Genomic DNA, 26,373 nt, shown 5'->3' with positions numbered 1-26,373 from the left:
AACAATTATTCAATTTTATTACAATGCAGTTTATTGCTCAAAATACAACAATCCTTGTTTATACAAATAGCACCATAATAAAAAAAAGTATATCTATTCAATAATTTCAAAATTATCAATAAGTTACAACAACCAAGTACTATGATTTGATTCCTATTACCAGTTATGATTATTACCCACCCATTCTGAAAATAAAAATTTTAAATGCCATGTTATTTCTTATAGAAATATTCTAAAGTGCCACCTGGAAGCACTCTTGCAGCCACCTCAGTGTGTCGATGTTTAAATGATGGAAGTTAATACAGCAAACAAACATAAAGCAAGATAAAATAACTAACTTAAGTTGGTTAGCAAGTGTGTCCAACTCTTTTTCTGACGAAATTGGATTAGTATATTTTTGCACCTTTATTAAAAAAATCAAATGCATAACTATGCACTGGGTAGGTGACCCCAGGTAATACCCTAATGCTGGTGATTTTATGAAAAAAAAAAGGAGCCAACACTGTACTTGACAAAAAGTAATCATAATAATAACAGAAAACAAATACATAAATGATAGTCAACTTTGGCTGAAAAGGCCGTTAAAAAAAAAAAAAAATTATATATATATATATTCTTAAAATTTCATCTTATGCCCGGAAAGTCAACACTCATTAACCACCTCAAGCTTCTAAATAAATACGTAAGTGTCGCAACCCGTTTGCCAGCACCAAAATCAAACACACAGCACAATGTATAATATGACCCATTGCAGGGGATAAATAATATGTATCTAATGTGAGTTTTTACTCAGGGTTCATTTTGTGATGTACACTTATAACTTTAAAAAAGTTTTGATCGACAAATAACACAATGACAATTGTTACTGTTACAGTATTTGATCCTCAGCTGTTATTTTGTATATCTACTAAACTAAGACATGCCTAAGAAATTAATTGATAATACCTATAAATTGGCTGCAAATTTTACTTCACACTCTCCATCAACATGGTAACATTTGAGTTGTTGCATCAACCACCCTCGGTAATCTCCAAAGTGAAAACGATAAGTCACTGTTGCATAATTATGTCATTAATATGTTAAAAAAATGTACTCAAAGATATTCTGTACGAGATTTCCATACCAAATCTAAATTTCCTGGGAAGTAATTTGGATTCATTGATTTGAACCATCTTAAGTTGTAAACAAATGAAGTCAGTTTAAGCCACCTTCCTGATATTTCAGAGCAAAATATTACTGTAATAGTATTATTACAGTGTAATATGACAATTTTCTTAAGGGAATTTCTTATTTTTTAAGGTATTGTAAAAGAAAAAAGTAACTACATGAGTTATAACCTGTTGAAATGTGACTTTGGGACAGAAATGTACAGAATATCTTTAAAATTGCATATATAGTGTAACATATAAATGTTAACTAGAGGATCAGAGAGGCGATACCGCCTCTGAATATTGTACCACCAGCTGGAGTAAGCGCATTCGTATGGACTCCCCCCCCCCAAAAAAAAAAAAAAAAAAAAATTGGACACCACCACCAGTCTTGTGCTTGACAAGCTCTATAAAATGCAATAAACAAGAGTTCTCAAAATATGGAAAAAAAAATCAAAAAAACAACAGTTAAAATGGTCCAATCAAGGAGATGTCCTAATTAACCTGTATTTTCCTAACACTGATCACTCCTGTGATTTTCTAGACAATAGGCCTATTGGTTTTCCTTGAAATGCATTATCAGTAATGCATATACCGGAATGCTGACAAAAGAGAAAACCTAGGGACAACACTGGGCAGATCTCTGCTAGTGCAAGAAAATATGCAGAGTTCAGTTTGAGGTAAAAAAAGTAGGTCAAAGGTCAATTTTAAGGTCACAGTATATGACTTCCTATATAAGTTTAATAGTAGCTATGGGCATTTCTTTGCCAATGTTGGAGATATGAAGGCCAGGAAACATGCAAAGTGCAGTTCATCATAAATAGTAGGTCAAAGGTCAATTTCAAGGTCACAGTAAGATTGCCAGTATATGACTTCCTATTCAAGTTCAATAGTAACTTTGGACCTATCTCTGCCAGTTTTCGAGATATAAGGGATAGAAAATTTGCAAAGTTCAGTTCATGTTGAAAAGTACGTCAAAGGTCAATTTCAAGGTCACAATAAGAATGCCAGTATATGACTTCCTATTCAAGTTCAACAGTAACTATGGGTGTATCTCTGCCAGTTTTGGAGATATAAGGGCTGGAAAATTTGCAAAGTTCAGTTCATGGTGAAAAGTATGTCAAAGGTCAATTTAAAGGTCACAGTAAGATTACCAGTATATAACTTCCTATTAAAGTTCAATAGTAACTATGGGTGTATCTCTGCCAGTTTTGGAGGTATAAGGGCTAGAAAATTTGCAAAGTTCAGTTCATGGTGAAAAGTAGGTCAAAGGTCAATTTAAAGGTCACAGTTAGATTACTTGTATATAACTTCCTATTCAAGTTCAATAGTAACTATGGGCGTATCTCTGCCAGTTTTGGAATATTTAACATTTTCCCCACTGAATATTGCGATGTTGTAATTTTTGTTATAGCGCAATGCCTAAACCATATCGAAAACAAAAAAATGGACACCACCTCCAGTATTGCACTTGACAAGTTCTACAAAGTGCGATGAACAAAAGGTCTCTGGCATTTACCATTCCAGAATAAAGGCAAGTTTTCAGTTTCGGTATCTAATGGCTGCTTCTCCCGTGAAAATGCACCGATTGACCCCAAACTCCCAAAGATGAAAGGAGTCCCCAATTGTAACCCCTCACTGTAACAGGAGAGCTTAGATCTGTGTAGTTTCCAAAAAATAGCACAAACAAATATTTTTTTGCAGAAAATTCCCATTTTTAGAAAATTTTGGCTTGTTTGACCTTGAAAAAAAGGTCAAAAGTCAAATCAAAGGGCATATTTGGAATCTCCAGATATGACTTTCGGTCAGACTTCTGTAGTAATTTTTCCCATAATTCCTTTGGTTTGGGAGATATTTAGCCTTGAATTTTCAAAAATTTTGACAAGGGTGCGTTTCAACAAGTGTCACGCCCAGGCCAATGCACCGACAGAGACAAAAAAACCAGGGTGTTCAAGTTGAGATTATATGTGACCTAAATCCAAGAGATGGGGACACAGGTCCTGGCGGTCTAGGAGGAGAAGCGGTAACGGTGACTTGTTTCCGGCGCCCGACTGCGGAGCCGCAGGAGCCGGCGGAGCCGCAGGAGCCGGCGGAGCCGCAGGAGCCGGCGGAGCTGTACGAGACGGGTCGGGACTAAAACCATGAGTACCGCCAGCGTATACGCTGGTGGTACTAATTATCATCATAGATAAAATTATTTTTGATATTTCTTCAATATTTTCTATCAAAATATTTTATTTAGTGATGCCATTAAGCGTTTGAGCTTTGGATTGAAAGACTTATGTTTAAATGCTATTTAAGTATGAGAAACTTTATCAAATTTCAGAAACATTTTTGTTAAAATTATTTCATAAAACTTGTCATAATTATGTGTATAAATATGAATATTATGTTATTTTTTTATTTACCCAAATGACTAGTTTCCAAAATTGTGCAAAACCAGCCATAAAATTTCCTCTCTAAAGTCATTCAGTAAATTATCAAAGCCAACAATAAAATAAATTAATGAAATTTGAACAATAAATAAACAAATGAAAAGATTATAATATGAAATTTGAAAAAACAAGATATGTGCATCAATATGTATATTAGTACTTTCATTACTATTGTATAATACATTCTCAAATCCCTTCCAAAAATTAATTTAAAAAAATAACTGATATTTGAAAGATTTTACTCATAATTTCAACCAGAAATCAATTCAGTACCCCACAATGCATAAAACAATCACTACTGTAACAACAAAACCTTTCTTACTTCAACAACAGACTGCCGAAAAATTATCATAATTTCAGCTACAGAAAGACATTTCACTGCACCACCATCTCCAGCAGACGATCTGGGCTGGGCATTTCCAAACCCTTCTCGTGAAGGTCAGCAAGTTTATCCTCGAGGTCAGCCTTCTCCTTCCCTAGCACCCAGCACAGGCGGATATTTAGCTGTAACACTGGCATCAAGTAACGACTGCTGCTGTCCTCGCCGATTAACTTCAGTGCCATATCTGCAAACTTCTGTGCATTGCTGTGCTCTTCCCTCATATTATAGGCTACTATTATTGCACATACTGTCTTCAAAACGTCTGGGTGGGAATCACCTAGAAGTTTCTGCTGCATATTCAAGGCATTTAAAAGCAGGGGAATACTTTCCAAGTATTCTCCATTCCTGAGATACAACAGTGCTTTGTCGAGATCAACTTTGAAAAAGAAGTTGTGCAATTCCTCTGATTCGCGCAGTTCTGGTATGGCATATACATGACTTAGGAACTGTTCGAAGGCACGACTTCGGTGAGCTATCGTCTTGTCATCAAAATTTCCAGTAAGAACTTTCTTCGGAAAGGCTATCTCTTGCATTTGTGCGGTCAGCCTTTTCCTCAATGAATTGTAAAGCTTTTCAAAGTCAGAATACCTTTTATCAACAGTTGCTTGTGAAGTGTCAAACTGGTGGGTCCTTATTATTGCAACTGTGTACAACTGAAATGCATAAAAACAATTTATATAATCACAGTTGTCAGCATTTTATGGGACAAAGCAAGGTGTGAAAAACATGCCAAACAAAATTCCCCCATATTTCCCAGATTTGAACAAATTATAAGACTAAATTTAAACTCAGTAGTGATTTTTGCTTAAAGAGGTTAGTTTTAGTAAGGAAAGACAGTGTGACCACAACATAATTTTAAGCAAATCTGAAAATTCAACAGGGATCTCTGTGCATGTGTGTGCATGCGTGTGTGTGTGTGTGTGTGTGTGTGTTTGTGTATGTGTGTGTGTGTGTGTGACCTCATGATCATATCTGAGTCTGCCCATGGAAAATAATGTGTGCATGTGTTTATGTGCAAGGGTAAGTGAGCATCTTATGTTATACACGCATGCGCACGTGTGTGCGTTTAAGTATGTGATCCTCACCACATATCTTGACCTGCCGTCTTTGATGGTCTTGGTCCGCAGGATCTCAAATGCCACTTGCGCCGGTGAAGGCTTGGAGTTGTGGTCGGGGGTGTAGAGCACGGTGGACAGGGGAGGGGCCACTGGAGCCCTGGAGCTGCCTGGTAGAAAAGGAAGAGAACCATTTGAAATGAAGATAACTTATATATAATAATATAATACCTTCTTTATTGTGGCTTGGCTATGTACTCAGGATGGACGAGAACCGAGTACCTAAGGTAGCTCTGAGATGGACACCACCTGGAAAATGAAAGAGAGGAAGGCCCAAGACCACCTGGTGCCAAACAGTGATGGCAGAGCTGAAGGAGGTGGACCTCACATGGGGACAGGCCCAGCACATAGCCAGAGATAGGGCCAAGTGGAAAGAAGTGACTGTGGCCTTATGTCCCACACGGAACGAAGAGGAATGATGATGATGATGACCTTCTTTATTACTGGTACACAACTCACATGACAGGGAGCTACTCTAAGTGCTCAGATGCCTTTAAGTGGCTATGAAAAATATATAATAGTAAGAGACTAAGAAATCAAAATAAACACCCTTACGAAAATTTCCTATAGGATCCTATAGGATTCCTATAGGATCCTATAGGATCCTATAGGAAATCTTATAGGATCCTATAGGGCACCTTTCCTATAGGATTTCCTATAGGATCCTATAGGATATTGTTGTAAGTTAAAATCTTGAGAAAAATGCATAACTTATAAACAAATATCATTCTAAACAATAGATATTTGATATAAGTCAATCTTATCAGTTGAATTGTCAATTATATATCACTATTAAAGCAAAAATGCTTTTTATTGTTTGTAATGCACTATCTTATAGTCTTCTATAGGATTCTATAGAAAATTCTTTAATTTATATTTTAAAGAAATCTTGAAAAATTGATCATTTGTAAAGTAATCTTCTATGGAGAAGTATTTTATCATTAGGAATGATTTTGTACCAAATCACTGAAGCTGAAATTATTTTTTAAATTTATGTTCAGACCATTACAAAAATTCCTATAGGATCCTATAGGAAATCCTATAGGATCCTATAGGAAATCTTATAGGATCCTATAGGAAATCTTATAGGAAATCCTATAGGAACCTATAGGAAATCTTATAGGATCCTATAGGAAATCTTATAGGAACCTATAGAAATTCATATGAACTGCTTTGAATATTTTTACAGCTTTTTATATATTGTTGGATCTTTGGCAAAATTGGTAATAAGCACTGGTCCCTCAAAACAAAAGATAATATCATGTTTACATTCTTTATTCAATATGTATAAATGTGTATGTATAAGGAATTTTTATAAGGCCAGGTTGAATGAAAAATAATGAATCTGGTTTAAATATCAGTATATGATTTTGATTTTTAATTTATGTTCAGACCATTACAAAAATTCCTATAGGATCCTATAGGAAATCTTATAGGAATTTTTATAGGAACCTATAGGAAATCCTATGCTAATTCATACAGGGAATTTTTATAAGGCCGGGTTGAATAAAAATAATGAGTCTAATCTAAATATCATTATATAATTTTAATTCTTAATTTATGTTCAGACCATTCTAAAATTCCTATAGGATCCTATAGGAAATCTTATAGGAATTTCTATAGGAAATCCTATGCTAATTCATACAGTGATTTTTATAAAGCCGGGTTAAATGAAAAATAATGAAACTGGTCTTATTATCAGTACATAATGTATTTTTACGTTTTGTGTGATCATAATATTCACTTACTTCATATTTCTTCTATTATATTGAAAGTCAACCTTATCTAATCAGATTTTACCTGACCTTGGCTGTGTTAAAAAGTGAAAGTGCAATTCTGCCTAATATATAGATATAATGTAAAAGCATAAGTGCGAACAGCATGGGTATAGTACTGTCCCTCATAAAGGATGGGAAACGAGGATAAATTAATATGTTTATAAAGACACATTTTATTATAAACCATGCTCAATCACTTGTAAGGTTTAACAGTCAACTGATGTTAGCTAGAGAATGCCCTACTCCACCAGCCATAACCACAGATTCAACAACTGTGAATTTCTTTTGTTAGCCTGGCACCTATTATTAGGTCACTACTCCTGTAGCTATTGTTACACTAGTAACAGTAACCGCCTATTAGATATTATCAGAATTCTGGATGTGTGGTATCCTGCCTAAGCCTTTGTTTATATGAGACTAGCACCAAATGAGTATACAGCTATCAAGACAGTTTAAATTCAAGAGCATAGGGGAAGGGTACAGAGTGTAGAAGAATCTGATTGAGGAAGGTATGTATTACAGTAATGCATTGGATCATTTGGGCATCTAATCAAATTGAAAATGAGATAATTTTTTGATCTAATTTGTAGTTTACCTTGTAAACAATATATCTATATTACATTGAACAAGTTATAATTTATAATGAAGAAACAAGGATACATAATGCAATCATTGTTTAGTCTCTTTATTTCTTATAAAACTGTGATCAATTGCTCATATTTCTTTAAATGCAGTTGAATCTAAAAAAACTTTACATTTCATTTAACTTTTGGTTTGTGATTTATTAAAAATTATCTATTTAATGTTATCCACAACTGCCTCCAAGGGACCATCATGATATATATAACTGAAAAAGACCCATGCTAATAAATAACATACAATTAACATGCTAGAGAGGCTGTCAGGGCAAATTTCATTATCTCACATGTTCTTCAGGATCGTTTATTTGCCAAGTTTTCTTTCCCTTTAATTTCTTTCCAACCCTTAATGTAAGGTAAACACCATAGTTTGTTTAAAAATATTTTTTGCTAACCTATACATAATGGAAATGAAATGTGCATTGTGAAAATCTGGCCATTTTGCTTACATAAAAGCTATAACATTTAATTTGGGGGTTGCTTTTTTGTGGTTTGGACTGATGATTTAGGTCAAGCAAAGACTGGTGAGAATAGGGAATTACCGTTTACCTTTGGAAATGAGATTTCTATGAGTTTTTGGGACTTTTTTGGCCCTGGCAGCTCTGTAATGGCCAAATTGCATATTTAACCAGAGTAGAGTTTTCTCCACTGTGGATTTCTGCATTTTAAAATTCGTTTCTGATTGTTCCTGTGGACTTGGTCCTATGAAATATGTTCATGTTCTTTATATTTTTTTTTTACAAATTATCCAGCTTTAATACCTTGTCTTTGAAAAAAATTCAGTTAACTAATAAAGGCTAAGAATTGCTCAAAAAAGAATTGGTGCAATGATTATTTTTGTTTTCAGAAATTTTTTCCTTCATCATTTTGCATTTTTGTAGACATGTACAATTAATTGAAATTCACAATGTCTTTCTTTCAGAATACGTCTGCAAATGGTTCAACGCAACTCAGACGGAGGTTAAGAAGGTTATCACAGTAAAGTTGAACAATGTGCAAAAGACTTATCACAGTAAAATTGAACAATGTGCAAAAGACTTGTCTGAAATTCTTCAATTATTAAGTGACTAAAGCAGTATGCTGTCAATGGACAGGGTCTGGCCAAGGGAGGTTTAAGCCACTTATTCTGGCAGGAGTTCGAACTCACACAAGAAAAAGACAGTGACGCCACAGCTTGACAAGACATATTGGATACTTGTGATAACTTTTAGAACTTATAATTAAAAAGCAGTAGCAACACCATTAACTTTGCAAAAATCTATGAAACAATTCTCTAGTAAGCTGGATGCATACCATACTGTGGAATATGTACATACATTTATACATCTTGAATAAAGAATGTAAACATGATATTCTCTTTTGTTTTGAGGGACCAGTGCCTATTACCAATTTTGCCAAAGATCCAACAATATATAAAAAGCTGTAAAAATATTCAAAGCAGTTAATATGAATTTCTATAGGATCCTATAGGATTTCCTATAGGATCCTATAAGATTTCCTATAGGATCCTATAAGATTTCCTATAGGATCCTATAGGATTTCCTATAGGATCCTATAGGATTTCCTATAGGATCCTATAAGATTTCCTATAGGATCCTATAAGATTTCCTATAGGATCCTATAGGATTTCCTATAGGATCCTATAGGAAAAAGGGACAATTTCCTATAGGATCCTATAGGAATTCCTATAGGATCCTATAGGAAATCCTATAGGAAATCTTATAGGATCCTATAGGAAATCTTATAGGAAATCCTATAGGAAATCCTATAGGAAATTTTCGTAAGGGCAAATAAACAAACAAAATAAATAAATAAATAAATATCAAAATAAAACAAAGTTATTCACATAGCATATAATTGGCAGATATGAAAAAGAATGAAGGAAGTTAGAAAGGAAAACAAACAATAAACAATCAAGCGAATGATGAAACAAAGGATAATTGGCAGATATTTCACTTGATTTGATAAATATAACTTTGCTTCCTACATTAATTATTGATTAATCATTAAAGCTGCTACTTCATGTAATAATGCTACTTAAGGAAGAGCAGATATCAAAAGCAGATTAAAACCGTAATAAAATGTACACTGTAGAGTTCAAATATTCCACGAATATTTCCTGTTTCCAAGAATACTATCACCTGTATTTGTGGCCGTTGGGGAATCGTTGGCACTGCCATTAGCATTATCTCCCGTGAATGACAGTTTTCCCTGCAGAGCATCCGATAACACTTCACTGTCGTCTACTAGGCTTAGTTCACTATCTTCTCCTTCAGCACTCAGTGTGTTATCAATGTCGATGTTCGCTCCAAGCTTTTTCAACTTTGATGACATTTTCGCTCGCCGCGCCCCCACACCTCCCCTCTCACTTCCTGTTTAATAGTTTGGTAACAACAAGGGTATCGGTGATGATTATTTTCCATTTCAAATTCGGTTCTCTGTATTATTAAATTGTATGTCTCCTTTTGATCATTTCTTTCTAAAACGTTTTGAAGTAGTACTTGTTTTTAACATGGATTCAAAAAGATATCACCATTATTTGCCCAACAAATAATCAACAAGTACGAATAACTAATAGTGAATTGCTCTTTTCTTGGGAACTCAACGCATAAACTTCAGTTGGCAAATATGGCTGCTTCCAGAAAGAAAGAGATTCTTTCCTTCGTCGAACAAAAACAAACGATTTCGATACTCAATGCACTGAACACCCAGAGAGCAAGTGGCTTGTTTTGTGATGTAATACTGAAGGTACGATTCTAACTGAAAAATGCCGTGTAAATAGATTGCCATCAATGTTTATGCATCTAAGTCTGGGCGGAATCGATGGTACTAATAGTAATTTGTTCACGCTCGGAATTTGTTGTATCTTCTCAGACTTCCACGTCTTTGATTTTCCTTGTTTGACTAGCTATATGGTGACTTTGATAATTGCCTCTGCTATTTTTGGCAAATCATTTAGCATCATATCAGTGTATGAAATTCAAGGAAATTACTAGCCAGACCGCCGGGCAGGTTACTCTGAAAAGTTACCAGCCCGGTGTCACGTGTACGGTCCGTTCTGCGTGAACCATCCGTCCTGACCGATTGTACACGCAGCAGCAGCGTGTATGAGCCGTTCCGTGAATGATCCGTTGTTATTCACCTGTAGGGCCTACTGTTATATTCAAGTAGTTCATTTTCTACCTCATTATACATTAACTATGATGAGAATAAAATTCATGTGTTAATTGATAATTTTGATAGAGAATCAGCGTCAAATTACAGTTCGACGCATGGATGAACCTACCGTGGACGTGCCGTCATTATTCAGCTGCTGGCTACTATTTTAGTATTGATTTTACTAGGCTAGTGTGTTGATATGGCCACCTGAGAGAAATAGCAGTAGAGGTGAACATCTGTAAGATATGAATACTTCTAAAGATTATGTTTGAATTTGCAGTATGTTCTCAACAGCACATGTTTATTAAAGGCTAAGAATGTATTGACGACTCTATAGAGACGGACTGTACACGCCGGAAGTCCCTCAGATTTGCCTGCGTTTAGTGCGCATGAGCAGAACGGATGGTTCACGCTCCCGGCGGTACACGCCACACCGGCCATGTAGTTACCTGCCCTAGTTATGATAACCCGTAGAGTTAAGAGAGGTATGCTGAGGGGGCCTAGAATGCATTCTTGGGAGAGTAATTTGGAAATGAAAGGGCAATATCATGCCTTATGCATGGAAATTTAGAAATTGGTTGGAATTTCTACTGAATGATACCTTGTCAGTGTTGGATTTAGAGGGGGGGGGGGGGGGTCCTGACGCCCCCCTTTTAATTTCTGTAAAAAAACCTCACCTCTTGAAATAAGACTTTCACTAGTTGAATCATAGTTCTAAACCATACCAAATGGCACCATTCACCATCTAAAATACCAAAAATTTTCAGGGCCCTTTAGCGGGCGGGGGAGGGTGGGGGTAGTCAATTCAGTTTATGTTCACCTTGCAGGCTGTCTCATTTCTTCTTCAATAATTTATTCATAACTTTTATTCCGATTTCGTGATATCATTTGATCATAACTTTTGCTTTTCTGTATAGCAACAAGTATGACCAAATATATGTATTGTTGTCAAATAAATCGATCTCTGTGCTAACAATAAAGAAGAAAGAATTCAGCACGTAGGGTCCCTTTGAATATCGCTTTTAAGCTTTAAAAAGCGGTTGGGAACGGTCCTGCACGCTAATGGCCCATAGACAGTCCTGCAGGGCCCCGTATCTCGAAAGCATTGCTTATTGAGAATAGCTATATATATCACATAGAGGCTACAATATATTATATGGGGCGAGTATGGGCGAGTTATTGGATCGAGATGCTTGCGCTCCGTCGCAATGCGTGATACTTTCGAGTTACGGTTTTTGCAAAAAATGTTGCCACTCGACTAATTGCAAATCGAAGTCACCTTTCCATGGGTCCCAATTTGTTCTCTTTCGTTTGGTTCTGTCGTAATCTTTGTTATTTTTATTTCCTTCCTCAATTGTTTTTCTTTTGTGAACTTCTCTATCGGCCTTGATAGAATTTTTTCATTTTTGACAGCCCAAGATGAAAGCACGTGGGAAAAGAACTACATCTGACGCACGGCGTAAACTCGTACGTTCACTCATAATTTTGGGATTCAAATTTTTTGTAAAATTCTCCTTTAATTTGCCTCCGTTGCCTTTATCACTGTTGATTATAAGCACTTCATGTACCTATAAGTCTATTTAATCAATATCATAACTTTTTATACTTTCACATTTTTATTACTCTCGACCTACAAATTGCTACTCGCGGTATCTCCTCTACACAAAACAATGACATAACGTTATCTGCTGTGCACTGAAGCTGGTTAAGAACAATGTGCCACGTTTCAAATTGTCTTTCAACTTCATATCACACAGACGGAACTTCGAAAACAAGGCCACTGAGAGGGAGACTGTTGGTTACATTTCGATTCTTTGCTTCTATGAAAGTGGGTGAAAACAGTGGGTTTATTTGATATTTTGCTGAAATCGCTTGTGAACATAGACAAAATAAAAAGGTGAAAATAGGCTGTAAAAATAGCCAGCCCGTCGGGCGGGTAATTTGCAAATCTTACCCGCCCAGCCTGAAAGTTACCAGCCTCGGGTTGGCGGGCAGGCGGCCATTTCATACACTGATCATATCCAAAGTTACTGGGCTTGAAAAGGGTCTATTTTTTGCTGGGATACGTTTGAGACATTTTTACGTTGATTTTTTTTTTTTTTTTTTTTTTTTGTATACGTATATGGTATTGATATCTCAGTTGCATAGAAAAATTGTCATCACATGCAAACGGGCTGCAAATGTTATATTAATGGCTGGATTTTTTAATGTTTATCAATTACTAGTAGAATGATTGTAATTTTTTTATTTTTATTTTATTTTTTTATTCTAGATACATGGCCATGAATTTCCTGCAGTGTGAAGGCAAAATTTGTTTTACTGTTTATTATATTATCATTATTATTATATAGTTGTTACATTCCAGGTATGTGGTCATGAATTCCCTGCCCACTCCAATGTTCTTGCAGCAGGCAGCACCTATTTAACCTCTCTGCTGAGTGAGAATGTACCCAGAATCTACTCCCAGGGGTCGCCACAGACAATAGAAGTTCATGTAGACAGTGCCGAGACTGACAAGTCCTACATTCTTGTTGTGGAGGCCATTTTGAATTTCTTGTACACAGGGAGATTACAAATCCCGGTCATATTGCAAAATAAACTGTCAGAAATTGCAGGAATTTTACAAGTTTCCCCTTTGATAAAATTTTGTCAGGGAATAAAGAGCCAACATCGCAAAAAGCATGTTAGAGCAAAGGGTTATAAGGTAGAAGAGGATGAGGGTGAGGAAGATTTAGACACCAGTCTCGTGCCTCCTCTCGGAGATGATGGCGGAGAGAGTACAGATCTTGAGTCAAAGCTCAGTTCAACTGGCAGACCTCTGAGAAGCACCAGGTTGGGAAAAAGAAAAAGTTACCTTCCTCAGCGGAGACAAGGCAGTAAAGAGGACGAGCAAATAAGTGAGACGGAGCAGAATGAAACCAAGTCTGATGTTAAAGAATCACCAGACAATACACCAAAGAAAAAGAAAAAAACTCAGTACCAATGTGAGAAATGTGATTTTACCACCTGTAAACCTAAGGAGCTCAGTAAACATCAAGACTGGCATAAGCAGCAAGAAAACATTTGCAAATTCTGTGATGAACATTTCGAGGATGGTTCACAGCTTGAAGAACATTTGGAGAAGCATTCTGGCCCAGACCCTTACTTCTGCCCCAGCTGTGACCAACGTTTTAACACAAAAACAAAATACAACATGCACGCCCCTGTGCACTTCAAAGAAAAACCTTTTATATGTGAGACTTGTGGGGCTGGTTTCAAGTGGAAACACGCCCTGAAGAACCATGAAGTGATTCATTCTACTGAAAAGAAACATTTGTGTGACTTCTGTGGTTACTCCACTGTTCACAAAAGTCAGCTTAAGGCTCACAGACTAATACATACAGGGAATATGTTTTCTTGTGAGGTGCCAGGTTGTAACTTTAAGGCGACCAAACGCCAGAATTTGAAAAATCACATGCTCACGCACACGCGCGAGAAACCACACCAGTGCGAAATATGTGGCACTGCATTCTCCATGGTGAAAAACTTACGCAGGCATTCAAGTCTTCACACTACTGTTCGGCCTTTTAAGTGTGACATCTGTGATTTTTCCACCACGCGTATGGACAAGCTGAGAGAACACCTAATGAAATCTCACAGCATAGGAGAGCCACCCAAGAAAAGACAAACCCTAGAGCAGAAGTATGGTGGCACAACAGCAGAGGATGCTGATAAGGAGGAAAAGAAACAAGTGACAAACAAACTCACAATGCCCTTTAAACTCATTTTCCCCATGCAAGAAAATCAGCTGTCGATTGTTACTGACCCAGCAACACATGGCCTTGGTGGAGACTCTAACAGGAGAGGAATCAGCCACGTTGCAGATCAGAAATTCTTTGCCCAAGTTACCGAGGACAATTTGGCACCAACGGGGCAGCAATCTCAACAACCACAGCATGGCCTACAGACGAGTAAACAATTTCCGTACCTCACCAAGGTGATCATACCAGCAGGGACCCAGGAAAACAGCTTCACGCTCACAGACTCGGCGCAGTTCATTACCCAGAATGCCTGTGTCACTGAGCACGGGCTAATGGTGACGTCACAGTGTGACACGCACTTAGTGACAAGTAGGGGACAGAAGCTGATTGTCACCCAGGGGGAGATATTGGGAGGAGAGGGGGGCTTCCAACAGACTACGTTAAACAGAGTGCCCCCCAGGGAGTTTAATCTGGAGAATATAGATGTAGTGCCAGTCGAGAGTTACACAGATTCTACATAAATTATTTTACTGTCTGCTACAATAACCATTGCCATTAATTCAAGGCAGTTGACCAGTAGATTTTGCCTCAGCAAAAAAAGTATTTTTTATAAAGTTACTAGTCCAATTAGACTAGTTGGAATATTGGGGATTCTTTTAAATTACCTTTTCATTGTCAGGAGCTGATGTCACTTAACAACTTGTGAATTTCAATTTGAAGTAGAACAATTAAATATTAAGTCCCTTAGCTGATGACCATTAAAGATATAGCACTAGCTGATGCACAGAAAAAAATATGGAAAGAGAAAGAGGGTGTGGTAGGAGGGAGGTAAGGAAAAAGCAAAACGGAGAACATGGATATGGGGAGGTCTATTTAGGATGGATATTCCTTAGCTAAATGGCTGCAAAACTGAAGTTGAATCAAATTTTTTTTAAAATTAGAGTGTTAAAATTTGAATTTCTTAAAATGTGAAATATGCCAGTCGCAGATACTGAAAAGTTTGATCTGGGACGAATGGTATTTTATATTAATTTATTATATCATGATGATATATTACTAACATGTTCAGTGTCCAAATTTATAAAGAACTGATAGAGTGCATATTTTCAAGATGGATTATTATTTGCAGTGTTTACTGTTAGCAAGTTAAATTTTAAGAAGAAAAATTTATTAGCAGAAAAATTGCACTGACGCAATTTGATGCTGGTTGTCAAATTTTGTTTCCACAAAATACTGTAGCAGTTTTTTTTCTTCTTTGTATTTATGCAAATTGTTACGGGTGTCAACTACATAAATTATTTGTAAGATAACTATACTGTAAAATTGTATATGAACATAGGTTGTTTCCTTCTAGATAAAGATTAATTAAAAACCCATTCACCTTTTTAATTTTTTCTTACAACAAAGATACACAAGTTGAGAGAAATTATTTTATTTCAATTCAGCTCAAATTTACAAGTTGTGTTGTATGGATTCCAAGCATATGTAATACTAGGTAGTACAGCACGAGCACAGATGTCTGCCATAGAAAAAAAGGCAAAAGTTCTGAAATCCTTTAAAATTTAGAAGACCCAGGCTTGGCCTTTTTTTTTCTTTTTTTTTTTTTTTTTTTTTTTTTTTCTCCTTAACATTCAATAACTGCAACAGTCTCTCCTGGAAATTAAATGTATACTTTGTAAAGACCATTGTGAGATATTTTGTACTCTCTCTATCTCTCTCTCCCTCTCTCTCTCTCACACACACACACACACACACAGTGCTCTCTCTCTCTCATAGATAGTGCTTGGCTAATGTCCTGAGGAATTTCTGCATTCTTTTCTGTTTGGCTTGAACTAGAATATCCTCTGAATCGCTGCTGTTCAATTCCAACTGACCTATGACATGCAACTAAAAAAAAGTATGAAAAATGCATCACAAAAATGTACGAAATTGCATAATCTCTGAGAAATGTGTGACAATTATAACTATGACTTTATGTAATATAATTATAAATATCTAAAAAATATATTAAATTTTTTTAGGAAAATATCAAATTAAGGTAATAGTAATATAAACTACTTTGGGTAATATAAATAAAAATATAAATTAGAGACTTGTCCAGTTAAGAGGGGTTTAGAAATAATTAGATACTTATAGCTCTTTGTTTCTTCTCAAGTTCTCCCTTCTTGGCATGAAGATCTGACACTTGTTAAAGGTTTTTTTTAATAGATGCAAAATGCACTAATGTTATAATGATGTCATTGAAAACCATATCCCCCATACCTTAAAGTATAACAATTATCTGAAATCTGACATGATACTCTCAAGCTGCACTGAAATATGAAGCCTGGGATATGATCCCTGTAATAGGCTGGGTTACTTTCAATAAAATAACTGAAACTAGCTACTTTTTAGCTACTTTGGGAGGACAGGCAAATTAATAAATTGTAACAAATTAATTCATATTAACTAAATTCAATAAAGCAATGAATCAAATGAGAAGCTACAGTAACTTTTTCATTCAAAATTAACTATAAGCAAAATAAATATATAAATAAATAAATACTAAAATAAAATTAAAAAATGAAAAAAAATCTGAAGCAACTTTACACTCATCTTTTCTCTACTCATATTAGTCCAATACCAAATCTACTGGTCAACTGTCTCAGACCAGTGGCTAATGCTGGACACTGGACAAAGGATACTAATCAGAAACTCCAGAATGGTGACATCCCATATACAGTCACAGTAAGCATCCATGGCATCCTGACAGTGTTTTTCCTGGAAGGCCTGCAATGGAACATATGTAATGTTTATATTGACACAGTATCGACTCCTAAAAGTAATCATGACATGTCTAGTATTTATCAGAAGACTGGTGAATTGAACAGAAAGCAAACTTTAACATAAAAAGCTTTTTGGACATATTAAAAAAAGGCCTGTTACCAAAAAATGTCCATATTACATAAATAGTAGTCTTTTTCTTTATCCCCAATCCATCAGGTCTCTTATTTTACCTTTAGTCACTGTCTAGATAAGTACCTATAGTGCTAATAGAGGCAGTACATATGCTTAACATGTTTTAATGTGCTATTTGAATGTATATATACATGTATTGGCATTTGGTTTGGTTAAGTGACAAAGATTTGGTTGACTGACTTCAGACTGTACTGTGTTACTCTGTGACCTTAATGGCCTACATAGATATAAATAGAAATCACATTGTAAATAGAGTTGACCCCTAAGACAGAGGTCAAGTGAGAACTGAATGTGATAAGATGATGAATATGCAGCTTAATTTGACAACCACCTGTAGATTAACAGGAGTTATAATACCACTGAGGACTTAATTATTTATAGCGTGATTTTTGTAGAGATGAGACATTCACTGCACGTACATGTATGTTCCAATGAACTTTTCTTCTCAGAGCTGGAGGTCAAGGCACATATGTGCAACAGAAACGAAAGTTGGAAATTTTCTATTATCTGGAAATTCCATATTTCCTCATATGGTAAGTGCATATGCTGATGAAATCAAACAGCTTGATACATTGATACAGTATTCTGATATTCTGATACATTGATGCTGTATTCTGATATTCTGATGCAGTATTCTGAAATATTGATACAGTACTCTGATACATTGTTGCAGTATTTTCTTACATTGGAACAGTCAACTTGAATCATCAGACTGAGAATATCCAGGATGGCTACTGGAGGTGGAGAAGAGAAAGATATTTCTGGCAGTTTTGTGACATGTCACATCTGTCTGGAGGAATATAAAGACCCCAGGGTTCTGCCATGTCACCACACATTTTGTCTCAGATGTCTGCAGCTCCATGTCACCAGCAATGGCAGTCAAGATGACACATTTTCATGTCCTGTTTGCAGACGGAAGACACTCACACCTAAAGAAGGTCTCCAACAACTTCCTCACAATTTGTTTATGGCAGAAGTTCAGAGTACCAAGGCAGACTTCAAGTCATGTGACCTGTGTGGTGATGACAGCAGCACATATCACTGTCAAGAGTGTCACCAGTACATATGTGACTGTTGTAAAGATTTTCATGACCTCAACGAAGGTCACACACTGAAGGTTGAAAAAGAAGGCTTAATACCGGATGCCGCTCTGGAAGATCAGGACAATTCTACACCATTTTCAGAGGAGCTTACTGCAATTGTTTCACAGTTTAGTCAATCTTTGTTAATACTGAAGGAAGAACTGAGAACTTGTGAAGAAGAAAAGATGAAATATATGTCCCACAGGAAAGAAATCCACCAGAGAGTCAAACAACAGGCACATCAAATTAAGGTTATTACCGACAATCGATGTGAAAAGTTGATCAAGGAAACTGATGATTTTTTGAAAGAAAAGTTGTCACAACTGGCACAATACACAAATACTGTCAGCAGTCAACACAGGCTTGCAGAGGAGATGCACAAAGAAGCCATCAACCTTCAGCATAGCAAGAATGTAGAATCAGACCAAGTCAAGTTGCTCAGAAAGAAGCTTTCAGAGATGCAACACAGCAATGCTGATCCTCGTCTTAGAGATCCCCTTATAGTCCTTTACCATGACAGCAGCCTAGAGGACGTCAGGGCAAAGATGGGGACAACTGAGAGGCATTACGGTGTGAAATCTAATAAAACCAATGGTGAGCCCCCAGCAAAAACAAATTGGCTTATCATTGATAAATGGGGCAGCAATTGGACCAAAAGGAGAGCAGAGAAAGTATCTGAGGTTCAGCTGGAGCATTGTAAAACATCTACAGATTGTTCATATACAAGCATAGCCCAGTACAGCACTGGATACATCTTTGCCCTGGATTCTGAACATGACCTGATAGAGTTATACGCAACAAAGGGGGAATTTCTGAAGCATTTTGACCAAAAATGGAATGCATCAATTAAATTCAGTAAATTAGCTATAATGGATACCAGGCTGTTAGTATCTTACTCTAAGTCTTCTATCATGTTTGTAGCTGAAGTTTCTCTCCCAGAATTTGGTCACAAAGTATTAAACTTATTTGATACATTTCATCCGAGAATTATTTTGATTGCTTCATGTGGAAATGTTGCAGCTGTGTTGGGGAAAATACATGGGAGCAAAAGGGAAAGATGGACAGGTGTAGATGTAGAATACAAATATTTAGAAATACATTTTTTCGAAGGGAACTGTTTTTCCCATAAGTTTTCTTTACATCCTGACAAGTTTACATGGATGCAAGACAAAGCACCTTCAGATATGGCAGTTGACAAGGAGAAGAATGTGTTCCTACTTTTTCCTGATCATCACTGTTTATTGGGGGTGAACAGCACAGGGGAAAAGAAATTCACCTACGGCAAAGTAAACATTCCAGGCACTGGTGTTGGTCAGTTAACAGATCCATCTTGTATCTGTACTGACAACAATGGTGACATCTACATTGGAGACACAGGGAGGATTGTGAAGATCAAATCTGATGGCACATTTATTTATCACATCACAGGTGTGTGTCAACCAATGAGTGGCTATGTATTCTTGGTGGATCATCAGGGACACATTGTAACAGTTGAAGATGGTAAAGTGATCAAATATATATACTAGATACTGTACAACAATCTACCCTATGGTACTATATATCTGGTCTCACAATGTCTGACAGTGTTTTCTTTGGGTATAAATTGTATCAACTGGACTGTGTAATTATTTTCATAAGCTTTCACAGATAAACTGGGTAGCAGAATTGATTTATTCAAGCTGCTCTCTTGTACATGGTTCCGTGATGTTATCTATTTACACACATTTTAATCTGAACATGTCATAGAAATTATAGTAATCAAAAAAACTATTTAGCAATAGACAACTTTTTTAAGTTGAGTTTTTCTATGCGCAGATGATGTTGTTGATGATGGAATTAAACTTAGAATCAAAGTAGATGAGAAAAGTATATACTTTTTCAGTTAACTTTGCATTATGGGTACATAGATTATGATGTTATGTGGAAATGTTTAAAAATGATAAATATATATATTATTGGTATGTTTAGAATATTGTTACACTATCATATTTCAGGAAAATGTACAAAATCCTAAATTATTGCAACTGTTGTATGAAATGTATAGAAATTTCTGCATTCAACTCTTGTACATGTAAGTTACAGTGGTTTCAGCGTTGATGTTTTTTATGTGCAGTGATATCTTCAAGACTTAGTTCAATATCACATGTTACTGTTGAATATAATACCTAGGAATTTGCACCTAAAACTCTTGTACATGTGTGGCATTTTAGTGTTTATAAAGTGCAAACATCTTCGAGCTGTTTAAGTTATGTAAAGGTTTGCTTTAATCATGCTTAGCATTATATCAAAAATGTTAAATAATACAATATTAGCCTTGAGTGTAGGTAATTTAACGGAGTATTGTGGTTTGTGTGAAAAAAATCCTTTTTATGTACAGACACAGATGTGTCTGTACATATTGCCATCACCTGCGTCTGTCGTCGCCGTCGTCGCCGATGCCGATGCCGTCGCCGATGCCGTCGCCGATGCCGGCGCCGTGCACTTTCAGCGTTAACACGATAAGTGGAAGAAAGTTTTACTTTTTGGCTTTATATTTACAGAGCTGATGAATATTCATAAAACCCAGGTCAAGTTCGAAAATCAGCATGATCGAGCCATTATTGTAGAAGTTATGCTGTTTTTTCACTTTTCAGCATATATACAACACTGTTAACACATTTCAAGGAAAACCGATAGGCCTGTTGTCATGAAACTCACAGGAGCAATCAATCTTACTAAAACGCAGGTCAAGTTCGAAAATCGGCACGATCGGGCCACTATTTTAGTAGTTATGCTGTTTTTTCACTTTTTAGCATATATGCAACACTGTAAACACAATATAAGAAAAACAGATAGGCCAATTGTCATTTAAACTCACAGGAGTGGTTAATCTTACTAAAATGCAGGTTGAGTTTGAAAATTAGCATAATTGGGCCATTATTTTAGAAGTTATGCTGTTTTTTCACATTTCCTTAGATTCAGTTCTAAGGCATGTTAACAGTTTCATTATTTAATTAATAAGAAATGTAAAAGTGTTTGTTTGACATTTTCTGCATCTTTACAACATTGTTAGTTGATTTCGTAAAAATGATGGTAAACTTGTTCTGGTGTATTGTGTAATAAAGTGTCAAAAATGGAATTAAACTCATATCATTGCAGTTTGTCAGATTCAATTATTCAGTATGTTTAGAAACTCAGAATGGAAGAAATTGGACATTTAACACTATTCTATTAATATTTTTCCCATCTCATCAATTTTCTTAGTTGATCATATATAAATGGCAGTAAATTGTTAATTTTGTTATATGTTAAAAAATTGTTAAAAATGGAAAAAAAACACATTTCAGGACAGTGCTGTCTTGTCTACATTTTGGCATATTCAAGGTGTGACTTTGAAGTTCCTTGGGCCTGAAGACCTTTGCTAGGAACATTTTCTGAATATCCATGATACTAATATTTTATTATTAAAAATTGATGGTAATTATCCTGTTAAACATTATGTAATATTGCAACAAAATTTGAAGACACCCCTATTTTGGACACTGCTCCCATGATGACCATTTAAGGAAAACCATGTCACTTACTGTTCTCAAACTTACAGGAAGAAACAAGGGACTTAAATAAAGCTTCAGTGGGCAATGCAGTCTATTTGGTAAATTTTTTTGGCAGTTAATCAGTTTTTTGTGAAAATTTAATTTTTCACATATTGGCATTTTCAAGGTGTGACTTAGAACCTCCACGGGCTTGAAGACCCATGCTAGTCATATTTTCTGAAAATCCACGATACGTATATTTTATTATGAGGCCACCTGCGTCTGTCGTCGCCGTCGCCAATCATGTTGCCGTCACCGTCGCTGTGCACTTTCAGCGTTAACACCGTAAGTGGAAGATAGTTTTACTTTTTGGCTTTATATTTACAGAGCTGATGAGTATTCATAAAATGCAGGTTAAGTTCGAAAATAAGCATGATCGGGCCATTATTTTATAAGTTGTGCAGTTTTTTCACGTTTCCTCAGATTCAATTCTTAGGCATGTTAACAGTCTCATTATTTAACTAATAAGATTCGTAAAAGTGTTTGTTTGACATTTCCTGCATCTTTACAACATTGTTAGTTGATTATGTAAAAATGATGGTAAACTTCTTATTTTAGTAGTTATGCTGTTTTTTACACTTTTCAGCATATATGCAACACTGTAAACACAATATAAGAAAAACAGATGGGCCAATTGTCATGAAAGTCATAGGAGTGGTCAGTTTTGCTAAAATTCATGTTGATTTTGTAAACCAGCATAATCGTGCCAATATTTTTGAAGGTATTCTGTTTTTTCGCATTTCCTCAGATTCATTTCTTAGGCATGTTAACAGTCTCATTATTAAACTAATAAGATACGTAAAAGCGTTTGTTTGACATTTCCTGCATCTTTACAACATTGTTAGTTGATTTAGTAAAAATGATGGTAAACTTGTTATCATGTATTGTGTAAAAAAGTGTCAAAAATGGAAATAAACTCATATCATTGCAGTTTGTCAGATTTAATCATTCACTATGTTCAGAATCTCAGAATGGAGGAAATTGGACATTTAAGACTGTTCTATTGATATTTTTCCCATCTCATCAATTTTCTTAGTTGATCATATAAAAATGGCAGTAAACTGTTAATTTTGTTTTATGTTAAAAAATTGTTAAAAATGGGGAAAAAAACATTTCAGAACCGTGCTGTCTTGTCTTTATTTCCACGTAAGCAGTTGTATTGTTTTTTATGTCTTTAAACATTATGTAATATTATTTTATGCACTGTCATCATTTTTCAAAAATTGAGACTTTCATCATGTGAATTTGAACTCTCATGATCCTGAAACTGTAATCTTATTGAAGAGGTGGATTGAGACCATCTTCTGGGTCTTCCGGAAGACGGTCAGGTTATTAAGTTTATATTGACTGGTATCTATTTTTTTCTGTTGGAAGACCATAAAAATGGGGGATGAATCAACATAGATACTTTGGAATACTATCAGAAAATATCTCTGGGTTCGCTCCTGTTATTGACCATGGTACCTGTTGTGCATGATTAGAATTCAGTGTTGACTGACAGTGCTATTATAAGCAGTATTTATTATTGCATCAAAATTGACAAAATGACCTATTTTGCATCTTTATTTTCTGTTTTTTGTCTGTACATTTGACAGCTTTGCTGCCTTGTTTATGTACAGACACTTCTGTGTCTGTACATATTGCCATCACCTGCGTCTGTCGTCGCCGATGCCGTCGCCGATGCCGATGCCGGCGCCGTGCACTTTCCTTGTTAACACGATAAGTGGAGGGCAGTTTTACTTTTTGGCTTTATATTTACAGAGCTGATGAATATTCATAAAACACAGGTCAAGTTCGAAAATCAGCATGATCGGGCCATTATTGTAGAAGATATGCTGTTTTTTCACTTTTCAGCATATATGCAACCCTGTTAACACATTTTAAGGAAAACCGATAGACCTGTTGTCATTAAACTCACAGGAGTAATCAATCTTACTAAAACGCAGGTCAAGTTCGAAAATCGGCATGATCGGGCCACTATTTTAGTAGTTATGCTGTTTTTTCACTTTTTAGCATATATGCAACATTGTTAACACATTTCAAGGAAAACCGATAGGCCTGTTGTCATGAAACTCACATTAGTAATCAATCTTACTAAAACGCAGGTCAAGTTCAAAAATAAGCATAATGGGGCCATTATTTTATAAGTTATGCTGTTTTTTCACATTTCCTCAGATTCAATTCTTAGGCATGTTAACAGTCTCATTATTTAACTTATAAGATATGTAAATGTGTTTGTTTGACATTTCCTGCAACTTTACAACATTGTTAGTTGATTATGTAAAAATGATGGTAAACTTGTTATCATGTATTGTATAATAGAGTTTCAAAAATGGAAAAAAACTCATATCATTGCAGTTTGTCAGATTAATTCATTCACTATGTTCAGAAACTCGGAATGGAGGAATTTGGACATTAAACACTGTTCTATTGATATTTTTCCCATGTCATCAATTTTCTTAGTTGATCATATAAAAATGGCAGTAAACTGTTAATTTTGTTATATGTTAAACAATTGTTAAAAATGGAAAAAAACACATTTCAGGACAGTGCTGTCTTGTTTACATTTTGGCATTTTCAAGGTGTGACTTTGAAGTTACATGGGCCTGAAGACCTTTGCTTGTCACATTTTCTGAATATCCATGATACTAGTATTTTATTATTAAAAATTGATGGTCATTATGCTGTTAAACATTATGTAATATTGCATCAAAATTTGAAGAAACCCCTATTTTGGACACTGCTCCCATGATGACCATTTAAGAAAAACCATGTCACTTACTGTTCTCAAACTTACAGGAAAGAAACATGGGACTAAAATATAGCTTCAGTAGGCAATGCAATCTGCCAGTTAAACATTTTTTTGTGAAAATTTAATTTTTCACATATTGGCATTTTCAATGTGTGACTTTGAAGTTCCACAGGCTTGAAGACCCATGATAGTCACATTTTCTGAAAATCCATTATAGGTATATTTTCTTATTAAAAATTGATTGTCATTATGCTGTAAACCATTATGTAATATTGCATCAGAATAGAAGAAAACACAATTTTGGGTGCTGCTGCCATGATGACCATTATGAGAAAACCATGTTACTTATGATTGCAAAACTTTCAAAAAAGAAATACAGGACTAAAATGCAGCCTGACGTTGGAAAAGCAGTCTAATTGACTTCTTTTTCTGGAAGTTTTACATTTTCAAAGTGTGAACTTGAACTTCCATGGGCCTGAAGCCTTATGCTTGGTACACATTTTACTTACATTGGTATTACCTGTTGAGCATAATTAAAATTTGATGTTGAATTTGCAGTTTAACATAATGTTCTTTTGTATCAGAATTGACAGTAGCCTATTTTGTTATTTCCTGCTTTTTGTCTGTACATTTGACAGCTTTGCTGCCTTGTTTCTGTAAAGCAAGTAACAGATCAGTATCAGAGATTCAGTATCAGTATGTAAGAAAGGAAGTTTCAATTAAACTGTAAATGGCAAAGAAAGATTTTAGCTTTCAAAATGGAAGCAGAAATAGCACAGAAATAACACAGTCAAGAAGAGAGGATATTCCAAGAAATTCTTGATATACAGAAACGAGTAATAAAAGCATGGCTTTAATTCAGCTTTTTATTTATTTTTTCCCATCCTGAATCTTAAAAATTGTCCTATCAATGCCCCCTACCTGGGTGTAACACTGGAGATAGTTGCATCTCTTGATGAGCCTCTTGTACACCTGGTCATCAAGGATGGTCTTGGGGACGGGACGGGAGAAATAGTCTGACGCCACCAAGGCTGCCTCCATGTAACAGTGCATAGCACCAGAATACTGGGCATGTGCTGGGAATGATTCAAATACTTCAATGAATATATATAGTTTGCTTGGAATTAAACTGCTACAGAAATGATTTTGTCATTATGAAGAAAAAAGTTAATGGGGTGTTCTGGAATGTTTTATACTCTTAATTGACTATACAAAAAGTAGCATTAGATAAAGTGTATTTTAGTAATTTCATAGCATAATTTCATAACCTTTCTAATTAATATAACTATACAAAATTAATTCAGATTGCATAATTTTTCTTGTCAACTAGAAACAGTTTTGGATGAAAGAGTTAAAATTCTGATTATACAGTCACAATTTTCAAAAATTAATTGAAAAAGACAATCACCAACTAGATCCTTACCAAAATGTAAATCTGCCTGTGTCTTGAGCCAAGAGGGTTGTGTTGGATTCACACAGAGAGCATGCTGCATCAGTGTTGTCACTGCATCTGACACTGCCGGGAGGTTCAACTGACTTGAGCTACAAGATAAATGCACACAGTTTTGACCAAAATGGATTTTAAAATTCTTGTGTACAAGTTCAAGTTTAATT

General features: G+C 35.5%; 4 protein-coding genes and 1 long non-coding RNA gene across 6 annotated transcripts in view; 3 read left to right on the top strand and 2 right to left on the bottom strand.

Moving 5' to 3' along the window:
* Window positions 1-13: 13 nt before the first annotated feature.
* Window positions 14-9,899, bottom strand: LOC106178840 (sorting nexin-21). Its single transcript, XM_013562191.2, has 3 exons — window positions 9,638-9,899; window positions 5,051-5,190; window positions 14-4,618 (listed from the first exon to the last, which is right to left on the bottom strand). The coding sequence occupies exons 1-3, from the start codon at window positions 9,828-9,830 to the stop codon at window positions 3,959-3,961; spliced, it is 993 nt and encodes a 330-aa protein (XP_013417645.2). The 5' UTR covers window positions 9,831-9,899; the 3' UTR covers window positions 14-3,958.
* Window positions 5,633-8,846, top strand: LOC147762679 (uncharacterized). The gene is made up of 2 exons (XR_015333926.1): window positions 5,633-7,367; window positions 8,419-8,846. It is a non-coding gene; the product is annotated as an uncharacterized LOC147762679 (long non-coding RNA).
* Window positions 9,900-10,010: 111 nt separating the features above from the next.
* On the top strand, window positions 10,011-15,771 carry LOC106178839 (uncharacterized). The gene is made up of 2 exons (XM_013562190.2): window positions 10,011-10,244; window positions 13,021-15,771. The coding sequence occupies exons 1-2, from the start codon at window positions 10,125-10,127 to the stop codon at window positions 14,914-14,916; spliced, it is 2,016 nt and encodes a 671-aa protein (XP_013417644.2). The 5' UTR covers window positions 10,011-10,124; the 3' UTR covers window positions 14,917-15,771.
* A 40-nt stretch (window positions 15,772-15,811) lies between these two features.
* LOC106156943 (integrator complex subunit 8-like) overlaps window positions 15,812-26,373 on the bottom strand; it is a 40,845-nt gene continuing 30,283 nt past the window's right edge. Inside the window, exons 22-26 of one of the 2 annotated variants that reach the window (XM_087011241.1) lie at window positions 26,183-26,301; window positions 25,681-25,835; window positions 17,080-17,164; window positions 16,526-16,573; window positions 15,812-16,282 (exon numbers count right to left, since the gene is read on the bottom strand). In XM_087011241.1, coding sequence (XP_086867367.1) covers window positions 16,104-16,282; window positions 16,526-16,573; window positions 17,080-17,164; window positions 25,681-25,835; window positions 26,183-26,301 — 586 coding nt within the window. In that variant the 3' untranslated portion in view covers window positions 15,812-16,103. The remainder of the gene's footprint in view (window positions 16,283-16,525; window positions 16,574-17,079; window positions 17,165-25,680; window positions 25,836-26,182; window positions 26,302-26,373) is intronic. The other variant, XM_087011240.1, reaches the window with a different exon arrangement.
* LOC106152415 (uncharacterized) lies at window positions 17,904-20,798 on the top strand. The gene has a single exon (XM_013525974.2). It carries the CDS (start codon window positions 18,081-18,083, stop codon window positions 19,959-19,961), a length of 1,881 nt encoding a protein of 626 aa, XP_013381428.2. The 5' UTR covers window positions 17,904-18,080; the 3' UTR covers window positions 19,962-20,798.

Source organism: Lingula anatina, chromosome 4 (genome assembly GCF_051362555.1).
Source record: "Lingula anatina isolate TDL-2025a chromosome 4, LinAna3.0, whole genome shotgun sequence".
Classification (NCBI taxonomy): Eukaryota; Metazoa; Brachiopoda; class Lingulata; order Lingulida; family Lingulidae; genus Lingula; species Lingula anatina.
This window is presented reverse-complemented; position numbering and strand designations above follow the sequence as displayed.